This window comes from Cherax quadricarinatus, chromosome 22 (assembly GCF_038502225.1).
Source record: "Cherax quadricarinatus isolate ZL_2023a chromosome 22, ASM3850222v1, whole genome shotgun sequence".
NCBI lineage: Eukaryota > Metazoa > Arthropoda > Malacostraca > Decapoda > Parastacidae > Cherax > Cherax quadricarinatus.
In genome coordinates this window covers 26,355,921-26,376,863 of record NC_091313.1, presented here as the reverse complement: position 1 = coordinate 26,376,863, position 20,943 = coordinate 26,355,921, and the positions used below count along the sequence as shown (strand labels likewise).

At 42.1% G+C, this 20,943-nt stretch overlaps 3 protein-coding genes across 3 annotated transcripts in view; 1 reads left to right on the top strand and 2 right to left on the bottom strand.

The window, feature by feature from the left end:
- Window positions 1-5,520: 5,520 nt before the first annotated feature.
- LOC128689673 (uncharacterized) lies at window positions 5,521-8,370 on the bottom strand. Its single transcript, XM_070087592.1, has one exon. It carries the CDS (start codon window positions 8,226-8,228, stop codon window positions 5,658-5,660), a length of 2,571 nt encoding a protein of 856 aa, XP_069943693.1. The 5' UTR covers window positions 8,229-8,370; the 3' UTR covers window positions 5,521-5,657.
- Window positions 8,371-9,813: 1,443 nt separating this feature from the next.
- Window positions 9,814-17,815, top strand: LOC128689671 (uncharacterized). The gene has a single exon (XM_053778031.2). The coding sequence runs from the start codon at window positions 12,971-12,973 to the stop codon at window positions 15,353-15,355; it is 2,385 nt and encodes a 794-aa protein (XP_053634006.1). The 5' UTR covers window positions 9,814-12,970; the 3' UTR covers window positions 15,356-17,815.
- A 505-nt stretch (window positions 17,816-18,320) lies between these two features.
- l(3)72Dn (UTP4 small subunit processome component l(3)72Dn) overlaps window positions 18,321-20,943 on the bottom strand; it is a gene marked incomplete at its 5' end in the record, with an annotated part of 34,862 nt that continues 32,239 nt past the window's right edge. Inside the window, 3 exon segments of the mRNA XM_070087591.1 lie at window positions 18,321-19,174; window positions 20,092-20,214; window positions 20,584-20,718. Of these exon segments, the coding sequence (XP_069943692.1) occupies window positions 18,476-19,174; window positions 20,092-20,214; window positions 20,584-20,718 (957 nt within the window).

Below are 20,943 nucleotides of genomic sequence, written 5' to 3'. Positions count from 1 at the left end.
TTTTGAATGAGGTAATTTCCCATGGTGCGAAGTGTCGCTGTTGTTTTACTTGACACAGATCATATATCTGATCCATTCGAAGGTCAGTTCCAGTTTTTATGATATATCTGGAAGAGTGCTTTAGTGCTCAGGAAAGTTTGGAGGGCTTCTGTGCAAATGTTTGGATGGGTTTTGCTTGAGCATATTAACACCAATGACAACATTTCTTTCAGTGACACGATCTCAGATGCTTGGAATATAAAGTTCTTTCCACATGTTCAGAATTTTGGTGGTACAGGAACATCGTAGGATGATCCTCATCACTTCGTTCTGCAATTGTTCCAGCTCTCCAAGCTTCCGGTCAGACACGATAGCAAGTAAGGGTGCAGCATAATCAACCAGTAATATAATGTAAGCAAATTAAATAATTTTTCACAATTTTAATATTAACTTTATACCTGGGATGAAAACTTGTCACAGCTCTAAGTGTTCTCAGCCTTTCCTTGTATTGGAGACAAAGTTTTGCTACAAGTCCAAGTAGTGGGACCTCAAGTTTTAGATCCCGTATCTGGTTACACGCAACTAGTTTCTGCGGACTGTGCCTTCTCCTGTCGGGAAGGACGCCTGTTAAGTATCTTCGTTTTCTCAGCCGAGATAATCAACCCCAGGTCCAGACACGAGGCTAGTATATGGTTAAGGATGTTTTGGGTGTAGGAGAATCCGGTGGTGTGAATCTTCATCATCAGCGAAGCTAATCATATAATGATAGCGCTGGCTAGGCATAGCATTCAGTAAAGCATTAATCAGAATAATGAATAAGGTGGGACTGAATTAGGAATCCCACCTACCTGTGAGGTTCCTAATTCAAAGTCTTTATTACATCTCTATGCCCCTGGCATGAAGGTGTAACCTTTAATCCAGAGGAGAAGCCATTCTCCTACATCCATTCTCGTATATTTACTAATGATTACATGTCGGATTTAAGCTCTCAATGTGTAGGGTGAAAAAAGTGGCTATTCAATGATGCACATTCCTTTCATGCATGAAGTCATGCAACCAGTGAGACAGAAATTGTTTGATTTTATGAATAAGACGATTTAGAATAATCATCTCAAATGTATTACATGAAGCAGCTAGTAAGAGATGTTGGGTGAAATGCATTTTGTTGATTGGCTTTTGGAATGGGAATGATAAGAAGCTTCCTGTTACATAGCTAATCTGAGTATGTAGTAATACCATCTTTCCCAGGCGACGTGGATCTGCTTTTAGTTAGTGCAGCATCGAGCTCAAATTTAGTGACGGGAATGTTGCACTAATCTTCCATGCTGAGCATAAAAATAAATCAGTCTCTCTGACATCATGTTTAACCTGTAATTCCGTCTGTGCTATAATGAAGAGATTGTCATAGGCAGACATAGCAGCCCTAGCAAAAACTAACCCATTCTATCTGTGTAGGTTAGGTTAGGTAAGGTTTGTCAGGAAACAGGACAAGTGTTTCCTGACACGGATCTTAGTTATATGATGACCCGCAGCTGGAGTTTTCGGTCATCTGACCGAGGTATAACGGGCTTGTTTCGTAGGTGCTGTAAGCGAGTGGTTAATGATAGACTTCTTCGGAGGCTTCTTACTTTATTGTTAATGTCGTGGTGGGTACACAGGCTTGTGTTGTGCCCATGGCCTGGGCAGGGCCATCCCACGAGAGAGAGCTGGGAGGCCTTGTGTCTTGCTGCTAGGCCGCTGTGTGAGTGAGACGGAGGCATGGGCCGGCAGGCTGGCGTGCCTACCTAGAGGCCTGGCTACAGAGGGCAGCACCTGAGTGGCGCGAAATATGAACTAAGCTGGCAGACAGCATGGGCTGTCTGTGCAGACAGTACAGGCTGTCTACATACGCTCGACCACCTACTGCGCATCGTCCCGATGCGACAATACTGGTGGTAAAAGAAACTCGGTCTCTCTCTCATAGGAACAAGGCACAGAACACAAAATAAAAACATATATATACATATGAACATGGAAAAAAAAACTTCCTACAGGGAGGGAAGAAAAAAACATGTGGGGTGTGCTAAACATCGTGGTCATAGGCAGTGAGCGTCGAAGGGCATCACTGCACGCCTTCCTGCGTCTGGACAGATACTGCAACACGGGAGACATCGCTGTGGCTGAGCTGTGATGTAACAGGTTACGGTCTCCTCTGGAACGGTGAAGCAGTCATTGTAGGAGTCGCTGCAGGTTTCACTCAACCTGGGGCACAACATGCTGGTGCCCTCGAGTGAGGCGTCGACAAAACTCGGCAACTGGGCAGGACTTCTGGCAAGCGACTCAGAACACTTCTCGACCGGTACTGTCGCTGGGCTGTCACTGCCGGCGAGCGTGGAGCGAGTTGTGGAGTGAGTCATGGCAGAGACGACTGGGCGAAACATCTGGGAGTCATAACATCATATACCAGACTGCAGTGAGAGAGCTAGCAGTCAAAGTGACATCTTCTTTGTGCAGGCTGCTCACTGAAGCTTGTGACACGAGGCTGACACAGTGTGTCATTCTCTCTACAGTTGGAGTTATAGCAGAGGTTAGTCTAAGCGTCCCCAGACTTGTTTCTCTACATATAACTGCACTCTGACGATCTGGAGGTGAAGTGAAACAAATCTCGATGGGAATCGTAGCAGGTACGATTCTGCAGAACAACACGAGCGACGAGCATAAAAGCTTTCTGTACAAGAGGGCTCGGTCACTCGGAGCTGTCTTGACATCAGCTGTCAAACGTACTGGTCACACGGGTGACTTAGCACAGTGGTGCTACTCAGGTCTGGCTCAGACCTCACTGGACACACGGAAACTTTAAAAACACACCGCGGTACAACATGGCATGCAATTTTTCGAAAATTTTGCATATTTCATTTCCTTTTTGGCCGATATGATTGAAACTTCAGCACAGGAGGTTTGATGTAAGCTTCTAATAGTACACCAAAAATGAACGTAATCGGTTGAAAAATAAAAAAGTCGACCCCGTGAACCTGACTGCTCCCTTAAACTAGCAAATGATACTTTTCTGTGCATAAAACTGACTCTAAGACATATACTAAAATGTGAGAACACTGACTGAGAGGAATTAATTAACACACGACATATATCTTCACTCAATCTTCTCGACAATACTGAAACAATTACTGAACACTCGATGGTGACATCATGTGATGTCAGGCGTGATGTCGCGAGGTGACGTCAGCAGCACTGTGACGTCAGCAGACATCTCGAGGTGACGTCAGGCAGACATCGTGAGGTGACGTCACCAGACATCTCGAGGTGACGTCAGCAGACATCTCGAGGTGACGTCAGCAGACATCGTGACGTCATGAAGTCGGGCAGCATCATGGGTGACGTCGATGTGATGTGGGCAGCAGACCACAGCATGAGGCCTGGGACATCTGGTAACTCATGTGGCTGGTAGATCCACGTGACATTGCCCACACCCACGTGGCGTCGTGATCTACGTGGCATGCTGATCCACGTAGCTTCGAGTGGCCTCGGGCACTCGGATACACAGCTCTGGCAATGAATCACACGAAAAACAGCAGAAAACACAGCAGAGGGAGTGGGCAGTGGTGAGTGGTGTATGGTAGACGGGTGAGCATGAGTAGGGCGAGCATGGGCAAGGTGAGGAACAGCCACTTCCTCTCCTCTCCTCCCCCACCCACAAATACGTAGAGAACTCACACTGGACACAGAAATCACCACAAAACTCACCTCTGGCTTGCTGAAACAGCTGTGCTGAGCTGAACAACAACAACAACATACAAGTGACGCTGAACACGTGACTTGAGAAACAGCGTGGGACACTAGCGTGGAGTCACTGTAGCGTGGGGTCACTGTGACGCCACTTACAATTCTCGGAGAATTTCGGCAAATTTTGGCCTGGATCCTGCTTGTACCTGTGTCTGGATGCTCAAACGTGCAGACACGACATCAGGATAACTTGTTGAGAGACGGATGCTTCTTGTGTAGGGTGATGAAGTGAAGATGACTTCATACCTCTTCCTCCCTCTCTCCAGGCAAACACAACTGCTGCGAGCACCGCTGCCACCAATATAACGGGCTTGTTTGGTAGGTGCTGTAAGCGAGTGGTTAATGATAGACTTCTTCGGAGGCTTCTTACTTTATTGTTAATGTCGTGGTGGGTACACAGGCTTGTGTTGTGCCCATGGCCCGGGCAGGGCCATCCCACGAGAGAGCTGGGGGGCCTTGTGTCTTGCTGCTAGGCCGCTGTGTGAGTGAGACGGAGGCATGGGCCGGCAGGCTGGCGTGCCTACCTAGAGGCCTGGCTACAGAGGGCAGCACCTGAGTGGTGCGAAATATGAACTAAGCTGGCAGACAGCATGGGCTGTCTGTGCAGACAGTACAGGCTGTCTACAGAGGCCTTCCGCTGGCTTACCGGTTCACCCCTTTAAAAATTAAGGATATATATATATATAACCATTCTTGATCTATGTTCTGTGTAGAGAATCTGATCAGTCCTGTTTCCCCTAATTCTATTTATACCTTTAAATGCCCGGCTAAGTAGGATGTTGTCATTGAGACCAGTGACATGTGTTTCACAGGGTGTTTTCTTAGGCTCTGTAATACGCTCCCTGGCAACAGCAAGGACAGTATGAAAGAGCTTCAGCATTTCAAGGGTACGATTTTTTTATAGGCTAGGCCTAGTCTTCCAGCAGTATATTTCAGTATTCGAAGTTTAGGCTCACTGTAATAGAAAGTACCGCTATTAGTGCCAGGAAGCAAAGGCAGTCGATACGAGTTAAGAGGCAAAGTCAGGAGCTATGGCTCAACTCCCCTGCAATTACAACTAACAAGTACAACACCCTATACACATCGCCATGCAAAAGAAAGACTCCACAGTTATAAACTGAGAAAAAAAAAAGAATGCTGAAAAGATACTAGAAATGTTTTCTTAACAAATACGGAGGAAAAGTATTGCAATGGGATACAGAAGATATTATGTACAACTGCAGAATCTTTGAACACCTGTATGACAGCCTACCGCACCCAACACACTCCTCAAAAGTAATTTCTATTTAATACTTAAAAAATGCATTAATTTCGTAAATTCGCTTAAAGAATATATGACTTACGCCCATTCACAGCATTAGATTGTCCCGCAGCTCGATTGCTACCGCACTCAGCTCACACGTTGAGGTCCGTGGTTCAGTCCTTGGTACTGCTGAAACATTAGGATGTTTCCTTAAGACACCTACTGTCCACGTTCACCTAACACCCAGGTGTTAGTCGACACCAGTCGACTAACACCTGGGTGTTAGTCGACTGGTGTGGGTCATATCCTGGGGATAAAATCGACCTAATTTACCCAAAATGCTCTGCATAACAAGGGGTTTCCTGTATTGTAGTATGTCATTCATGTCAGCCAGGTCTCTATACATAAAGAAATAAAGATTATTATTATTATTACTCCTGATTTATGCGCACGCGCGTGCGTGTGTGTGTATTCACCTATTTGTAGTTGATGGCGTCGATTCATAGTGCGTGTGAAGTAGTATACTCTTTATTATTATTAATTTAAAAAGCAATACGTGTGTAAGTAATTCTGCGTAGAGTAGTGGAAGCTGGATCCCACGGTCACCCGAGAGTCAGACAGACATGCTGCCTAACAGCACAGGAGACAAGACCCTCTACAGTTTGGTCGACTCTGTGTTTACCGAGACCTGAGAAGCGGTGACAATGGACGGGAGATTTGTCTGCCAGAACTTCCTCACTGCCCGCAACACATTGCTCCTGCAGGTGAAGGCCAGAAAGATGAAGACTCCCTGTAGCGTGTTGAGCACCACGAAGATGTACCAGACTGACTCCAGCTGCAGGTAACCAGCTACGATTCCGGTGATCCACGTGAGTCCCATCAGTACAGCCAGACGCACGTACATCTGCAACCGTTTATTGTAGTGGGAAGATGAGCTTATGCGAAGCATCGACTCTTTGCTGGTACTGATAACGTATGCAGTGGCAAGGAAAAATACTGCATTAAGTACCATAACTACGAGTAGTGGAACCGCAAAGAACACCAGCAGGGCTTTACGCTGACCAAACCAGCACCAGCGTTGACCCAAACTTGGCAGAAACCCTGAGGGAAGGCCTGCAGGGGCAGTCTGATCAAGAGCCACAGTGACGAACACAGCGAGGGCTGGGAGCAGCCAACTGTATACTGAGTACGCTAAGAACTTGCTTTTTTGTTTCCCAGATGATACTCGTAGTTCACCTATAGACTGTCGAATTGTTTGCCAAACATCGAAGGCAATTATACTCATCCAGCAGAAGGAGGCGAGGAAAGAATAATACATTAGGGCGGCCAAGATGTAACATCCTGTCGTTCCAGACTCAACGAAGGTGCTGACAATGAAGATGGTATAGGCGGTGAGAAGAGATAAGCAGAGAGACGCCATAGACTTGCCCGGGAGATTCCTAAAATGAGGAACAAGAAGGAAGGCAGCCAGATGCAGCAGGAGACACAGACATGACAGCCCAAGACCCGCCAGTGTCATCCATCCCATCACATGGGAGAATTTTTCTGTGGGTGAGTGTGGCGCGCATACCACCATCCCTCCCTCAACCACCTCATACTCGCCACGATTATATACCCGGTCATATTTCTCCACAACCAGGCTACCATTGTCACTTTTGTCATACTCGTGCTCGAAAAGCAATGCCTGTAAACATGTATTATTTGTACCACGTGACTGTGGTGTAATGTTTCTTAATTCCATATCGACAATGGCCACACGGAATAAATGGGCGTTACTTTCATTAAGGTGCTGCTGAGAGAAGGAAGTATTGGAGGAGGCAGTTGTTAAAGTCGTAAAAGAGAGACCATCACGACTGCTGCCGGATACGAATTTCTGCTGCTTGTCCCAACACGTGATGTCTCGACATTTTTTAGTGAATATATCCCAAATTCCGCCGTGCCCACAACTGAAAATGAAGCCAACCTCGTTATTCCCACATCTGTCTGTAAAGTCAACGAGTATCGTGAAAGGTGTTGGTCCTCCTGTTGGTCTTGGTGAAGTTCGCGTCGGCTGTGTCACTGGTAGTGTTGGTGGTCTTAGTGGTGTCATTGGTGGTCTTGGTCTTGGTCTTGGTGAAGTTAGCATCGGTGGTAGTGTTGGTGGTCTTGATGGTATCACTGGTGGACTTGGTGGTATCATTGGTGGCCTTGGTGGTATCGTTGGTCTTGGTGGTATCAGTGGTGGTCTTGGTGGAATTTGCGTCGGTCGTATTATTGGTGTTGTTGGTCGTGCTCGAGGTCTTGGTGAAATTAACGGCGGATGGGGCATTTCAGACACCGATGTTGATGGTGGGCCTGGCAAATCATCTGATTTAGTGACGAAGATTCCGAAGGAGGAAGTAGTTGTGATAATAATTGCAGGTGATGCTGGAGCAATGCAGGAAAGGTTGTCGCGATTTTCGTTATTACAGAGTGCGCAGTGGAGATTTTTATACGTTGTGCTCTGAGTCTGGACCAGGGCAGTGTAAGAGTTGCATTGTTGTTGTATGTGGTGTTGTCTCCAACCTGTACCACACTCACCTACCGAAGGTCTGCACATCCTTTGCTGCACACTACTGGGAGCCTGACTTTCTATGTTACACTCGTGGAAAACCTTTAAGCCGTTATCGTCAGAATATATTCCCCAGGAATTATCGATCATCTGCAAATGACGTAAAGAATCTTGCTTTACGGGATCCTTTGTGCCATTCACTTGGAGGGAGGGACACACCAGACGCACCTTCCACAAGGTGAGGTTGTGAGAGTCTTGATTGCAGATGGCGCAGTAGTAGTTGGTGTAGGTGACGGAGGTGATGCTAGTGACGGGGAGGTTACCCACTGGGTCAGCGCTGCTGGAAATGTCAGCAGGGGAGCCAGCCTCGCACAACCTGGCTACCTCCGCGTCCTGCCAGCCTGCCCTGCAATTTCCCTTCATGTGAACGCCTCCACCGGACAAGCTGACACACGTATATTTCTGTGCTTCCTGGCTGCGGTAATGGGCAGCATCCAGACAACAGTCACCATGATAAGCACACGCTGGATCACACTGACAGCCCAGTGTGTGTAGTCCTTGGTTCAAACTGCTCTTTTGACAGGAATTCCAACTATGGTTATGGCACTCAAGAACAGCGCTCCGTGCATTCACCGAAAAAATGCTCGCAACACACACTAATACTGCACTCACAAGGATATGTTTTACGGAGGACATAATTCTTATCAACACATTGTGCACTTAAAGTAACAAATTGAAAATTGCGCTTGTTGAGCAGCTTCAAAATGAGCGATAGTGTTGTGTGTACGGGGAATAACCAGCAAGATTGTGCCTGGTAAGAATGTTATTCCCTTAGTGTCCTGAGAGTAGGAACACAATATTCCTCATACGCAACGCTGTACGATATCCTACCCTCGGCGCTGCCTACACAGCACATTCTCACACCAAGAATGATAAACGTTTATTTATTTATTTATTTATTTATTTATTTAGTAATTTGAGCATACATTTTTTTTAACGTTACTTGCCTTATCCCCCCCCTACCTCTACTAGGCCACCTCGTTGTCAAACGAATCACGATTTTTGTAATTTGCTTCTGATTAAGTATATATTTTTATAGGTATATGTAATCTACCCTAATCTAAATTAACTTTACCTAATTTAAAACAAATGAAAATAACATGAGGGAAACTAGAAAAGTAAAGAAATTGACGTCTTGAAGCAATTGTGACAGCCATGTAAATATTTACATTTCCATTGAGTGCTTGTTTTCAGATTAGCTCTACTTTTCGTGACAGATTTCTTGTTAATGCTTATTTATAAATAAATATCCTAATAACCTAACCTAATCCAACTTAACCTAACTTAAGATAAAGAGAGAAGAGAATATGTACGACGTATTCAAGTGGAGACACGTCTGGCAGTGAAGGTGATAATTGACCCCCTAAGATGAGTTGAAGGAGAAAGTGGAGAAGGAAGAGGAGGATGTAGAGAAGGAAAAAGTAATGGTGCTGGAAGGGAAAGAGGAGGGAATCCCTTTTATGTCATACAACCTCTATATATCTTACCTTTCATCACCACGAAGCACCCCTAGCCACTCCCCCCCCTTGACACTAAATTTCTCTCTCTCTCTCTCTCTCTCTCTCTCTCTCTCTCTCTCTCTCTCTCTCTCTCTCTCTCTCTCTCTCTCTCTCTCTCTCTCTCTCTCTCTCTAGCTATAATATATATATATATATATATATATATATATATATATATATATATATATATATATATATATATATATATATATATATATATATATATATATATATATATATTTACCTGGAGAGTTCCGGGGGTCAACGCCCCCCGCGGCCCGGTCTGTGACCAGGCCTCCTGGTGGATCAGAGCCTGATCAACGAGGCTGTTACTGCTGGCTGCACGCAAACCAACGTACGAGCCACAGCCCGGCTGATCAGGAACCGACTTTAGGTGCTTGTCCAGTGCCAGCTTGAAGACTGCCAGGGGTCTGTTGGTAATCTCCCTTATGTATGCTGGGAGGCAGTTGAACAGTCTCGGGCCCCTGACACTTATTGTATGGTCTCTTAACGTGCTAGTGACACCCCTGCTTTTCATTGGGGGGATGTTGCATCGTCTGCCAAGTATATATATATATATATATATATATATATATATATATATATATATATATATATATATATATATATATATATATATATATATAGAGAGAGAGAGAGAGAGAGAGAGAGAGAGAGAGAGATATGTCGTGCCGAATAGGTAAAACATGCGATTTTGGCTTAAATAGCAACGCTCTTCTTGCCGAATAACGCAACCGAGAATTTGTGTATGCAATAGTTTTACAAAAATCATTCCGAACCTAACGAAAAAAATATATTTCATTGTGTTTGTTTATTATAAAATTATTGTAAACTTATCAAAAATATATTTTGTTGGTTTAGGCTAAATTAAATTGCGTTTGCTATAATAAGGTTAGGTAAGTTTTCTAAGGTTCTCTTGGTACAAAAATATATTCTTTTTATTGCCATAAATGTATATATACATTTATGATAGTTGGGAGGTGGTACCACCTCTAGAACTGACTGGGGACCCACAGGCTCAGAGAAGAGAAAAAACTAACCTCAGAAAAAACTCTGGAAGGAGAACAACAAGCAGATCACAGATCTTACATCTGAAATAGTACCTCAACCGACTGCCCGGCGGTGGGTAGTGTGTCCTACTAGCTATCAGACAAAATAAGTTTTCTGGAATAATTTAGCATCCTTCATCATTTTGCAATATTACAAAATTTTGTATATATTCTGATTAGTATATCTCTCCTGATGTGTATGCACTGAGATCAGCAGCCGTATATACACTTGGAAGGGTGTATATCCTAGTATGTATACACTTAAAGTTCAGGTGACATGCAGCCTTAATGATAAGCATTTACATTAATATTTTGGTGAAATTTGGAGTGACTTATGGTATATTTGTATATAAATGATAAGGAAGCCTGTCTACAAGAGTCTCGTTTTTGTTCAGCTGATAGTGAACCGAGAAACGAGCCTTCTGTTAAGTGATCTATACAGGTTTAACTCTTCATATAAGTACAGTATAATGATAAAAATAATAACAGTGATTAACTTAGGTTACACCTGAAGGAGTGAGACAACGGGATGACTACTACAGCACCTAGTGATCTTTCTGGAGTGAGACAACAGAATGACTACTACAGCACCTAGTGATCTTCCTGGAGTGAGACAACAGAATGACTACTACAGCACCTAGTGATTTTCCTGGAGTGAGACAACAGAATGACTACTACAGCACCTAGTGATCTTCCTGGAGTGAGACAACAGAATGACTACTACAGCACCTAGTGATCTTCCTGGAGTGAGACAACAGAATGACTACTACAGCACCTAGTGATCTTCCTGGAGTGAGACAACAGAATGACTACTACAGCACCTAGTGATCTTCCTGGAGTGAGACAACAGAATGACTACTACAGCACCTAGTGATCTTCCTGGAGTAAGACAACAGAATGACTACTACAGCACCTAGTGAGCTTCCTGGAGTGAGACAACAGAATGACTACTACAGCACCTAGTGATCTTCCTGGAGTGAGACAACAGAATGACGTTAAGGCAGCATCTAGTGCTCTTCCTGGAGCGAGACAATGGTTTCTTCAGCACCTAGTGCTCTTCCTGAAGGAGTGAATCCAGGAAATAATAATAGGAAATCTTTGTCAGTGGTCTCAACTATCCCACTCACTCAGCCTGACGTAAAGGGATATGTATAGAATCAAGGACTACAAGACTGGGTAAATCCTTCGCCTTCACCTTCTACACAAAACGAGTGAGTGTTTTAAGATCTGAGCACCGACTGTGAACTGTAACAATCTACACATCGCCAAAAATAAAATTAAATGCAAAACATGAAAATACGTCGTTTGGTTTTACACTCGACGCAAAATTTGTGGGAATGTTGAGTCTGAGATCAATTGCGTCTCGGTTGATATAGCTCTTTCTAAATGTAAATTTCATCAGAACTATTTTTGAATGCGAAAAAATCATGAATTCGGATGACAACTCAATGGTAAATGATCAAGAAATGTCGAAGTATTTTACTTACAGTGACATTATCAGTTCCGAAAAAATATACTCTGTTGAAAATAACTCATAACTACTGTAACTTGCCTAAATACAACTATAACTTGCTAGATAGTTGGTGTTTTAAGAAACTTATAATCACATGTAAGCTATATTGTAAGGTTTTTGTGATTGAATTCATGACTGAAAACGTCATTACTAGTGTTTCCGGTTTAAAAAAATGTATTTTATTTTTTATATTCATTACTGCTGTAACTTGTTTAACCTTTAAAAGTCTTGGGTTTCATAATGAAGCTATTAAAGTAGCTAAGACTATAATTATTACTACTGCTGCTACTACTACTACTACTACTACTAATACTACTACTATTACTACTACTATTACTACTACTATTACTACTACTACTACTTCTACTACTACTACTACTACTACTACTACAACTACACTACTACTACTAATACTATAACACCACCACCACTACTACTACTACACTACTACTACTACAGTTATTACATTCATGGGAGCTCTAAAGCAGTAAGGAGTCATAAAGTATTTTGGGGAATACAAGGCAATCAAGTTCGACTCAAGGAAGCAAAGGATAGATCCTTCCCTTGAATTAAGAACAAGGCTGACCAAGACAGGTCAACCAAGCGGACGTATGAAATTAGGTTGACTGGTTGGTGCAGGGACTGCCTAGTACCGCTGGAAGGAAGGGGTGAAGATGGTATTGAGTGGTAAAGATTTTACCACACAATAGACATGTGTGATATATTAACCCTTTGAGCAAGTTAGATGAGAGTGGAGACAAGCTGCTTTTTTCAGAGTTTATAGTGTTTTTGGAGTGTCAGAAAGATAATATGTACTATGGGATTCAGGAAAATTGGTTTGGCGGTCTTGATTTTTAAAGGCAAGAAGTATGATGCACTTTGTAAGTGGGAATGTTATGGTTGGGTGGACCACCACAGAATTATGATGTGGGAATATTACAATTATGTGGATCATCAATGAATCAAATCATGATTCGGGAATGTCGGGTGAGTCATCACTAGTCATCAATAGATCATGCAGTGAGTTTGCCTCTGGAAAAGCAGCTAGAGGCCAAGTGGTAATGAATATGCTTTCTTAGTCGTATCATCATGAGAGTGAGAAAGTTGTGGCGTGTAAGTGGGAAGGAAGTGGGCGCGAGACAGGTTAGGCGGCACCTGAGCCGCAATAATGTACCAGTCAGCCCTAAGCGGCCACTCAATGAGCGTCAGTGTAGTGGCGCTCCCGACTGAATGGAATCGCTGTTCTCATTAATGAGGCTAGAGTGACTTTGTGAAGTTTTCTTGTTCCGGAGAACAATGGATGTCATCACTATTATCATCATAGTGTGCTTTGCAGTGCCGAGCTATGGATTACGTTACACTGATCTCGAGGTTATAGAAGCTGCTTGCTCGCCCTATAATTCATGTGAACGTGATAAACCTGTGTCTATCCCTGACTGGCATAATGAAAATTGCTTATGTGATGAAATGTGTGCAGAGTTTGGTGATTGTTGCCTTGACTCCCCGTATTATAACTTGACAGTGCATAAATACAATGTAAACAAGTACCAGTGTATCAGCTTGGTACAATACGGGGACATCTATATGAAAGGGACCTGTCAAGAAGGTTGGCAGGACGAAGAAGTGTCTAATCAGTGTCTCTCCGGCTCACCTGCCTCTGCCGGTAGAGAAGACCCGGTTGGTAATCTGCCAGCCACTAGCCTGGCCTCCTCCCGCACCTACACCAACTACTATTGCGCTATCTGCAACAACGACACCCACGCTCTGAGGGTGTGGTCGGCGCGCTGGGAGTGTGGAACTCTCAGCAAATATAGCCAGAACTTGACCCAGGAATACGTGATCTCCAGACTAGTGTTCAACAGTTATGAATGGGGAGTGAACCTGGATAATAATGGGGCAGTAGAATTTCAAAAATGTTCTATACTCCCTGTAAGACCGGAAGAATTGATTAATGTAACTAGAAGCTGCACTCCAGCAATTAAAACTTGTGAAAGAGAGTGGGAAGGCACTGAAGTGGCAGATTCGTGTCAGTCCTATACGGCTGTGGTGTATAACCATACATTGCCTTACAAAAACCCACACTGCGCTAAATGTAATAATGTCAGTCAAGAACAACTTAATTGTATGAGCCAAGACCTGTTAAGGATTGGAAAAAAAACATTTTTTAGCTCACAAGCCTTCTCTCTCTTATTCGACTTTCACGATTCCAGCGGCAGTAACACTGTAGGATCTACTTCATCTTGCCAGAGTTCTGAAATATGGGACCACTTCTTTGGAAAGTGTAGGAGCATTGTATGTGGTAAACCGAATCATGTGTTTAAATATGGCAAATGTGTTCCAAACGACAGTGGTTTCAATGCCACCGTAAATACCGATCCCAACACAACTCCCTCTCCCACAACATCAACCGATAGTGCTGTTATTGGTAAGAACAACACTCCCATTATCTTCCCGGATGTTAACGGATCCATCATCTTCCCCGGCGATACCAGTTACAACACGTCGGTATATACCACTTCACCGCTACCCACCACATTCTCTGTCTCCAACACGGCTGTATCGTCGAATGAATCTTACAAATTTCTTGACTGCAACAAGATAGTGTTATCTCACGATGAATTCGTCATGTATGAGAACAGAACCGTGCTTGTGGAGCCTTACAATCGAAGCTACATAATGGGGGAATATGAGTTGACAGAAGGTGGCGTCTTGGTGTGCTCGCCACAGACACCAACAGAAAAGTTCTCCCAGGTGATGGGTTGGGTGACACTGGCAGGACTTGGGCTGTCCTGTCTATGTCTTCTGCTTCACTTAGCAGTCTTTCTTCTAGTAGCGGAGCTTAGGAACTTATCTGGAAAGAACCTGGCATCTCTTTGCTTGGCTCTTCTAATTTCTTATATTGTCTTCATCTTTAATGTGTTCGTCAAACCAGGTCAGGAGTGCTTTGTTTTAGCTGCTGTTATGTATTACTTTTTCCTTTCATCCTTCACTTGGATGAACGTAGTAGCTTTCGATATCTGGTACACTTTCCACCAAACCAAAACAGATTTACGAGTGATTAGTGGGAAACAACGGCAGAAATTCCTGATGTATTCTCTGTACAGCTGGCTATTACCAGCCGTCGCTGACCTCATCGTTGTCATGGTTGACATTAAAAAACCTTCTGGCATCCCAGACGATTACCTTCCCATCCTGGGCCAACGCTGGTGCTGGTTCGGTCATCGCAAGGCCCTGCTGATATTTTTTGCCATTCCTATAGTAGCTATCATTGTCGTCAATTGCGCTTTTTTCATAAGTACTGCGAGAATAATTGCAGAAACCACCCTCTCTACCTCAGCCATGACGACCAGTCCACACCATAAGAACCAATACAAGCTATACATGAGACTGGCCGCTCTTATGGGATTTACATGGATCAGCGGCATCGCAGCTGGCTACTTAGACTTGGAAGCTGTCTGGTACATCTTTGTGGTACTCAATACACTGCAGGGAGTCTTCATCTTCCTGGGTTTCACCTGCAGGACCAAAGTTTGGCGGGCAGTGAGTTTCACCTGCAGACACCTCATGCAGCTTGGAGCTTCACTTGTGGTGGGTCATGGCCGCTCTGGTAGTACCACTGTGGAGCTTAATGATACTCCCAATCATCACTCATCCCCAGTCACCACTCTTGACGGAAGTTAGTTGCCCTCAGTGGGTACTAACTACACTCCACTACCATCACCTCCTCCAGCATTCATCCATGCCTCGTGTCTTTAGTCGTACCATGACGTTCATCACTTCTATCGGCGGATATGGATCCACAGGAAACTTGCATCCACATACGACAAACTGTACTTGTAAAATATAGACTAATTATTAATTGCCAGATGTCATTGTGTATGCCAGATTTCATCACTTGCATTAGATAGTAAAACATGTGGCTGTCATGTCACTCGTGTTAATTATAATCAGTGGTGCTATCAGTAGACAATTATATTAAACGTAGATGTTATCCCCTGTGGTAGATGTTATCATCTATGTTAGATGTTATTAACGTCTGTGCTAGGTACTCTAGTGTCATAAATTCGCCTGTATTAGGCGTGCAATAACCTCGATATCGAGACTACAAGAATTTAAATTGGGCCATCAAGTTTATTAAATGTTATATTATTACTTGTGACAGACATTGTCACCTGCTGTAACTGTAATCTATGTCAGATGTTATTAAATATGATAATGTAACCTGTGTTAAAATGTGTAAAAATCTCATAATCACCTTTGTTCCTGTCAGTCGCCTAAAATGCTACTTTTAAACTATATTGATGATGTTAGCTTTGGTAAGTACTCTGATCATATTTTTTTTTAATGTGTAAGGTGCCATTCATATGCATTAATGGTTTAATTTTGGTTTGACCTCAAACTACCATGGTCGACATTATTGAATTATCTCTTCTAAATCATGCATAAAGTCAAAAGTATCTACATCATTGATGTTTAAAACACATGTGCAACAGTTGGGTATCTTTAACTACTACACCTGCTGCCTCTGTATTTGACTGGAGAAGCCTACTGTTTAGGCAAAATCTTTCAATGCTAAAGACACCTGACTGTTTCACATGTGTCTTAAAAATCAGTTTGTCAGTATTTTATACCATTTTCAATATCTAAATCGTGACCAAACTTATTACTGTGAGAAGTAAGGTCTTCTCCAGGTGTTTGTGAGAACTAATGTCTTCTCCAGGTGTCCATGAGAACTAATGTCTTCTCCAGGTGTCCATAAGAACTAATGTCTTCTCCAGATGTCTGTGAGAGGTAATGTCTTCTCCAGGTGTCTGTGAGAGGTAATGTCTTCTCCAGGTGTCTGAAAAGTCATGTCTTCTTCAGATGTCTGTGAGAGGTAATGTCTTCTCCAGGTGCCTGTGAGAGGTAATGTCTTCTCCAGGTGTCTGTGAAAAGTCATGTCTTCTCCAGATGTCTGTGAGAACTGTCTTCTCCAGGTGTCTTTGAGAGGTGATGTCTTCTCCAGGCATCTGAGAGGAGTCATAAAGCATTAGGGGTAATGGGAGAGAGTCATGTGGGAACCAAGAAAGGAGAGGCCAGCTCCCATTCCTTGGCTCACGAGCCTCTCGCCAGGGTCATGGAACCTCCCTTGAGGTATTTGTGTAAATAATTCTATGTATATGTATATTTGCTAGCCAAAATGCCATGTGTATTTACTCCAGGAATGCTTGTGTACATACTAAATATAGATTTACCCAAATGTAATCCTGGCCAAGGCTACAATCAGGAAAATAACTTTTGTTGTTACTGGTTCACGAATTTACTTTTTGTTTCTACTGGGTTACGTATTTACTATCTTGAAAAAAGTACCAAACCTGAATAGATCATATAGTGCTAATTGGTTCAGGAAGCTTACCACAGTATGGATGTAATCAGTTACTCAAACTTGATATTAAGATTGATGGATTGATTACATCAACTCCAGGCTGAGAGACTGATTACCTCAAAATCTTTCTGATCTTCACCATTCGTCTTTGTTGGACTGATGAAGCCACCATGTGGCAAAACATTTCTACAATAAAGATACCCAAGTGTTGCAAGTGTCTTAATTTATCATCTCGTCAGTTCTCTGAACCATTTATCTACTTAGGGCATCATTTAAGAGTGACCAATGTCCTAGGACTGAAATGTATCAAATAATGATATCCTAAATATGCACTTTCTTTCCTTTAATCCAGTTATCATCATTTAATCCAGTCAGTATCATTTAATCCTTCAGTATCACAGCATGCATGGCTGACTGTGACTATCTTGTCGATGTTAACATTTTTTTAATTTAGCAGATATACAGTGTACTAGTTAAATTTATTTAAAGATGTGATTTATTTACTTATTTTATTTTAATCAGAGGAAAGCACTAAGCTCGCATAGGTCATATAGTGCCTGGGAAATGGAAGCATTCAGATCCGATCCAAGGGAAGGATAACTCGTTTCTTGGATCAAGTGCTCCTCACTGGCACCCGTCTTCCTTGATGTCAAAGTTTTCTTGACTCGCTGAATGGAGGATTCGAACAATTGCAAGTCAATCCTAAAATCAGCAGCCCAGTGTGCTCCATTCAGAGTTGTTTAGAATTGTGGAATTACATTATTATTATTATAATCAAGGGGGAAGCGCTAAACCCGGAGGATTATACAGCGCCTGGGGGGGGGGGGGATATGGAAGCATTCAGGTCGGGGAACTGGAGCACAGTTCACCAACATCAAGGAACCTTCCTTGAGGGGTGTGGAATTACAGTTCTGAGTCATTTGTAAAAGATTGTTTATGGTTGTACTGTATATGCATTGCATCTTAGCTTGTTGGTTTTAAACAAAAAAGACTTAGTTTTATTTTGCTTAACTGTTTCAGTTCTTCCCCATTTGTCTGATTTCAAATTCTGCACAAATAGCTTCAAAAATAGCTTTATTCTCTTATATACAAGTTTAGACACCTACTAACAATATTCAGCAAGAGCAAAGTATGGGTGGAAAGTTCATTGCAAACTACCAAGCATTGTTGCAGTGTGCATTAATGTGATGTTCACAAAGTGCTAAACCCAAATGGGTCATAAAACATATAATCTTTGATCTTGCTATGAACAACCATTATGAGGAATTACCAAAATACAAATAATTGTGGTAATTTATTAACAAAAGAATAAAACTGTCTAATAAAAGTTGTAGATTAATAAAGTCATCTTTTCATAATAAATTTTTCCTCCCCTTCAAAAGAGATTTTTTTTTGCAATTTTTTTTTTACACAAAATTTTGTCTTAAATATTATGATTATACACCACCAAACTTTTTAACCTTTAAAAGTGCAGGTGGCAGTTTATCAATGAGCTGAAGAGGGTTTAATTCTACACTCACTAAAGATTCTTTTTTGACATGCGTAAAATATACAATCTGATTTGATCTTTGCACGAAAGATAAGGCCGCTGTAGTTCTTGAATTTCCAACACTGTTAGACAAGTTACTAAAACTCTGGTTAAGAACAGGGTTATTACGCCTTATTTTTCCTGGTTTACTGACTTCCTCGTTCATTATTGCTTTAGTTTTATCAATAACTATTATAGATGAATCATCATGGAGAAAAATCAGATTGGTATGGCAAGCATCAAAGCTCACATTGTGAATCACAGAGTTTTTCTTTGTCAAGTCTGAGCAATGGGTGTGCAGAAATTTTCGACAGAAATCAGTGTATTTCTGGGTGGCAAGACTATACTCTTTTATCATCATATCTGCATACACCACCACAATATCTCTAGTGGAAGGGTGAACCCCAATGGCTGTCACTGGGGAGCTGTAACATGGTAGGACACTGCTGTTGTTTTTTCCAAGGTCAAATGCAGTTACAGTGTGCTGATTATCTACAACAACCAAAACGCTTCCGTCTGGATTGGAGTTCATCTGGATAACAGTGCAATCTGGTTTGAGGTGAAGTTCTTTCTCCAAAGAAGCCTCCATCTCTGATACAGTGATGACCTAGAAATGACAGAAAGATAAGCAATAATTAAAAATTATGAACAAATAGTCCGCACAAATTCCTCATTATCATCATTATTGCCTTATTTCTCACTCTTGAAGGCAGAATGACATTTGATTAAGATAAGAGTACTGTAGGAAGTAGAAGTTGAAGATACTAAAGATAACAGAAGTATGGTCATGAGCTGACAAGTAGTGAAATAAAAAAAAAAAACAGCATAAGGACACCTTTTATTATAATGAAGTCCCACCTACAAGAGGCTTTGTCAAATACAGGAAGCATGCAAACATATACAGTTTTGTAACACACCAGCCGTCTCCCACCAAGGTAGGGTTACCCGAAAGAGAAGAAACACTTTCATCATCACTCATTCTATCAGTCTTGCCAGAGGTGCACCAATACTACAGTTCAAAATGGCAAATATCCCTGCCCCTCCTTCAGAGTGCAGTCACTGTACTTCCCACCTCCGGGACTCTAAGTTCAGCTATCTGATTTCGCTGAAGCCCTTCATAAATATTACCATGCTCACACTTCTATCTAACATACTCACACAAGCTTGCTGGATGTCCAAGCATACAAAACCTTCTTTACCCTCTCCCTCCAACCTTTCCTACAATAACCCCTAGTCTGCATTCCCTCCACTACAGATTTATATTCCCTCAAAGTCATCCTATTTTGTTCCACCCTCCCTAAATGTTCAAACCACCTTAACAGCTCCTCTACAGCCCTCTGAATAATACTTTTAGTAACCCCTGCACCTCTTCTTAATCTCCATAATATATAGTATAGTATATCATGCAGTCAGATGGAGATTGAACAATGAAGAATGTTTTCTTTGGGTCACCAAAGAAAACTGCAACTTGTCTGAAAGCATAAAAATTACAGTACCAACAGATTTCCAACATATAAGAATTACCTGAATAACTCCATTAGTGGCAGCAGAAGCTAGCCGTGCTTCACCAAGCCACAGAACTTGCCAGCTATTTTCAATATCCTTACTCATCACTCTCACTCGTCGAACACTTGCTTGACTGCCAGGCTGGTGTGAAAAAAAAGAAGAAAAACTTGTTACAAATCAGTGCATTAGAAATAGGTTCACCAAACACTGATAACCCTGCAACAGCTAAATGTGAACCTAAGATCAAAAATGAAACATAACAATCTGCAATCTATATGTCAAAACACCATTCCAAGAAATGGGAAAATAATTGGCAAAAGCTTTTCAAAGTTGCTAGGAACTCACTGTGAATGCAAGATTGGGGAAAATCAGTACAAATGTAGAGCTCACATATAACAGTAGAAGCATGGAAAGAAGTGAGAAAGATTTAGTATACACTTTATTTTCCTGCAAAGAAAATACAAGCTTTAAAAGCTTTTTTCCCTATATTTTTTGCCATGTATATATTACCATTGGTGGGTAAAATTGAAAGATTCTGAGGTTTCCTTTTACAATATAGGCAATCCAGAGAGCCTGAGGGGACACAGCACACCAGTCTATCACCTCATCTTCACGTGCCTGAAGTTCCAAGAGTTTAACGCGGTCCTGAAAAGAAATAAAGGATGATTAAAAACTGAAACTGAATTATCAATAAATAAAATTAATAATAATAGCAGTTTGGAGGGATATGTTGTGTATCTCTATACGTATATGCTTCTAAACTGTTATATTCTGAGCACCTCTGCAAAAGCAGTGATAATGTGTGAGTGTGGTGAAAGTGTTGAATGATGATGAAAGTATTTTCTTTTTGGGGATTTTCTTTCTTTTTTT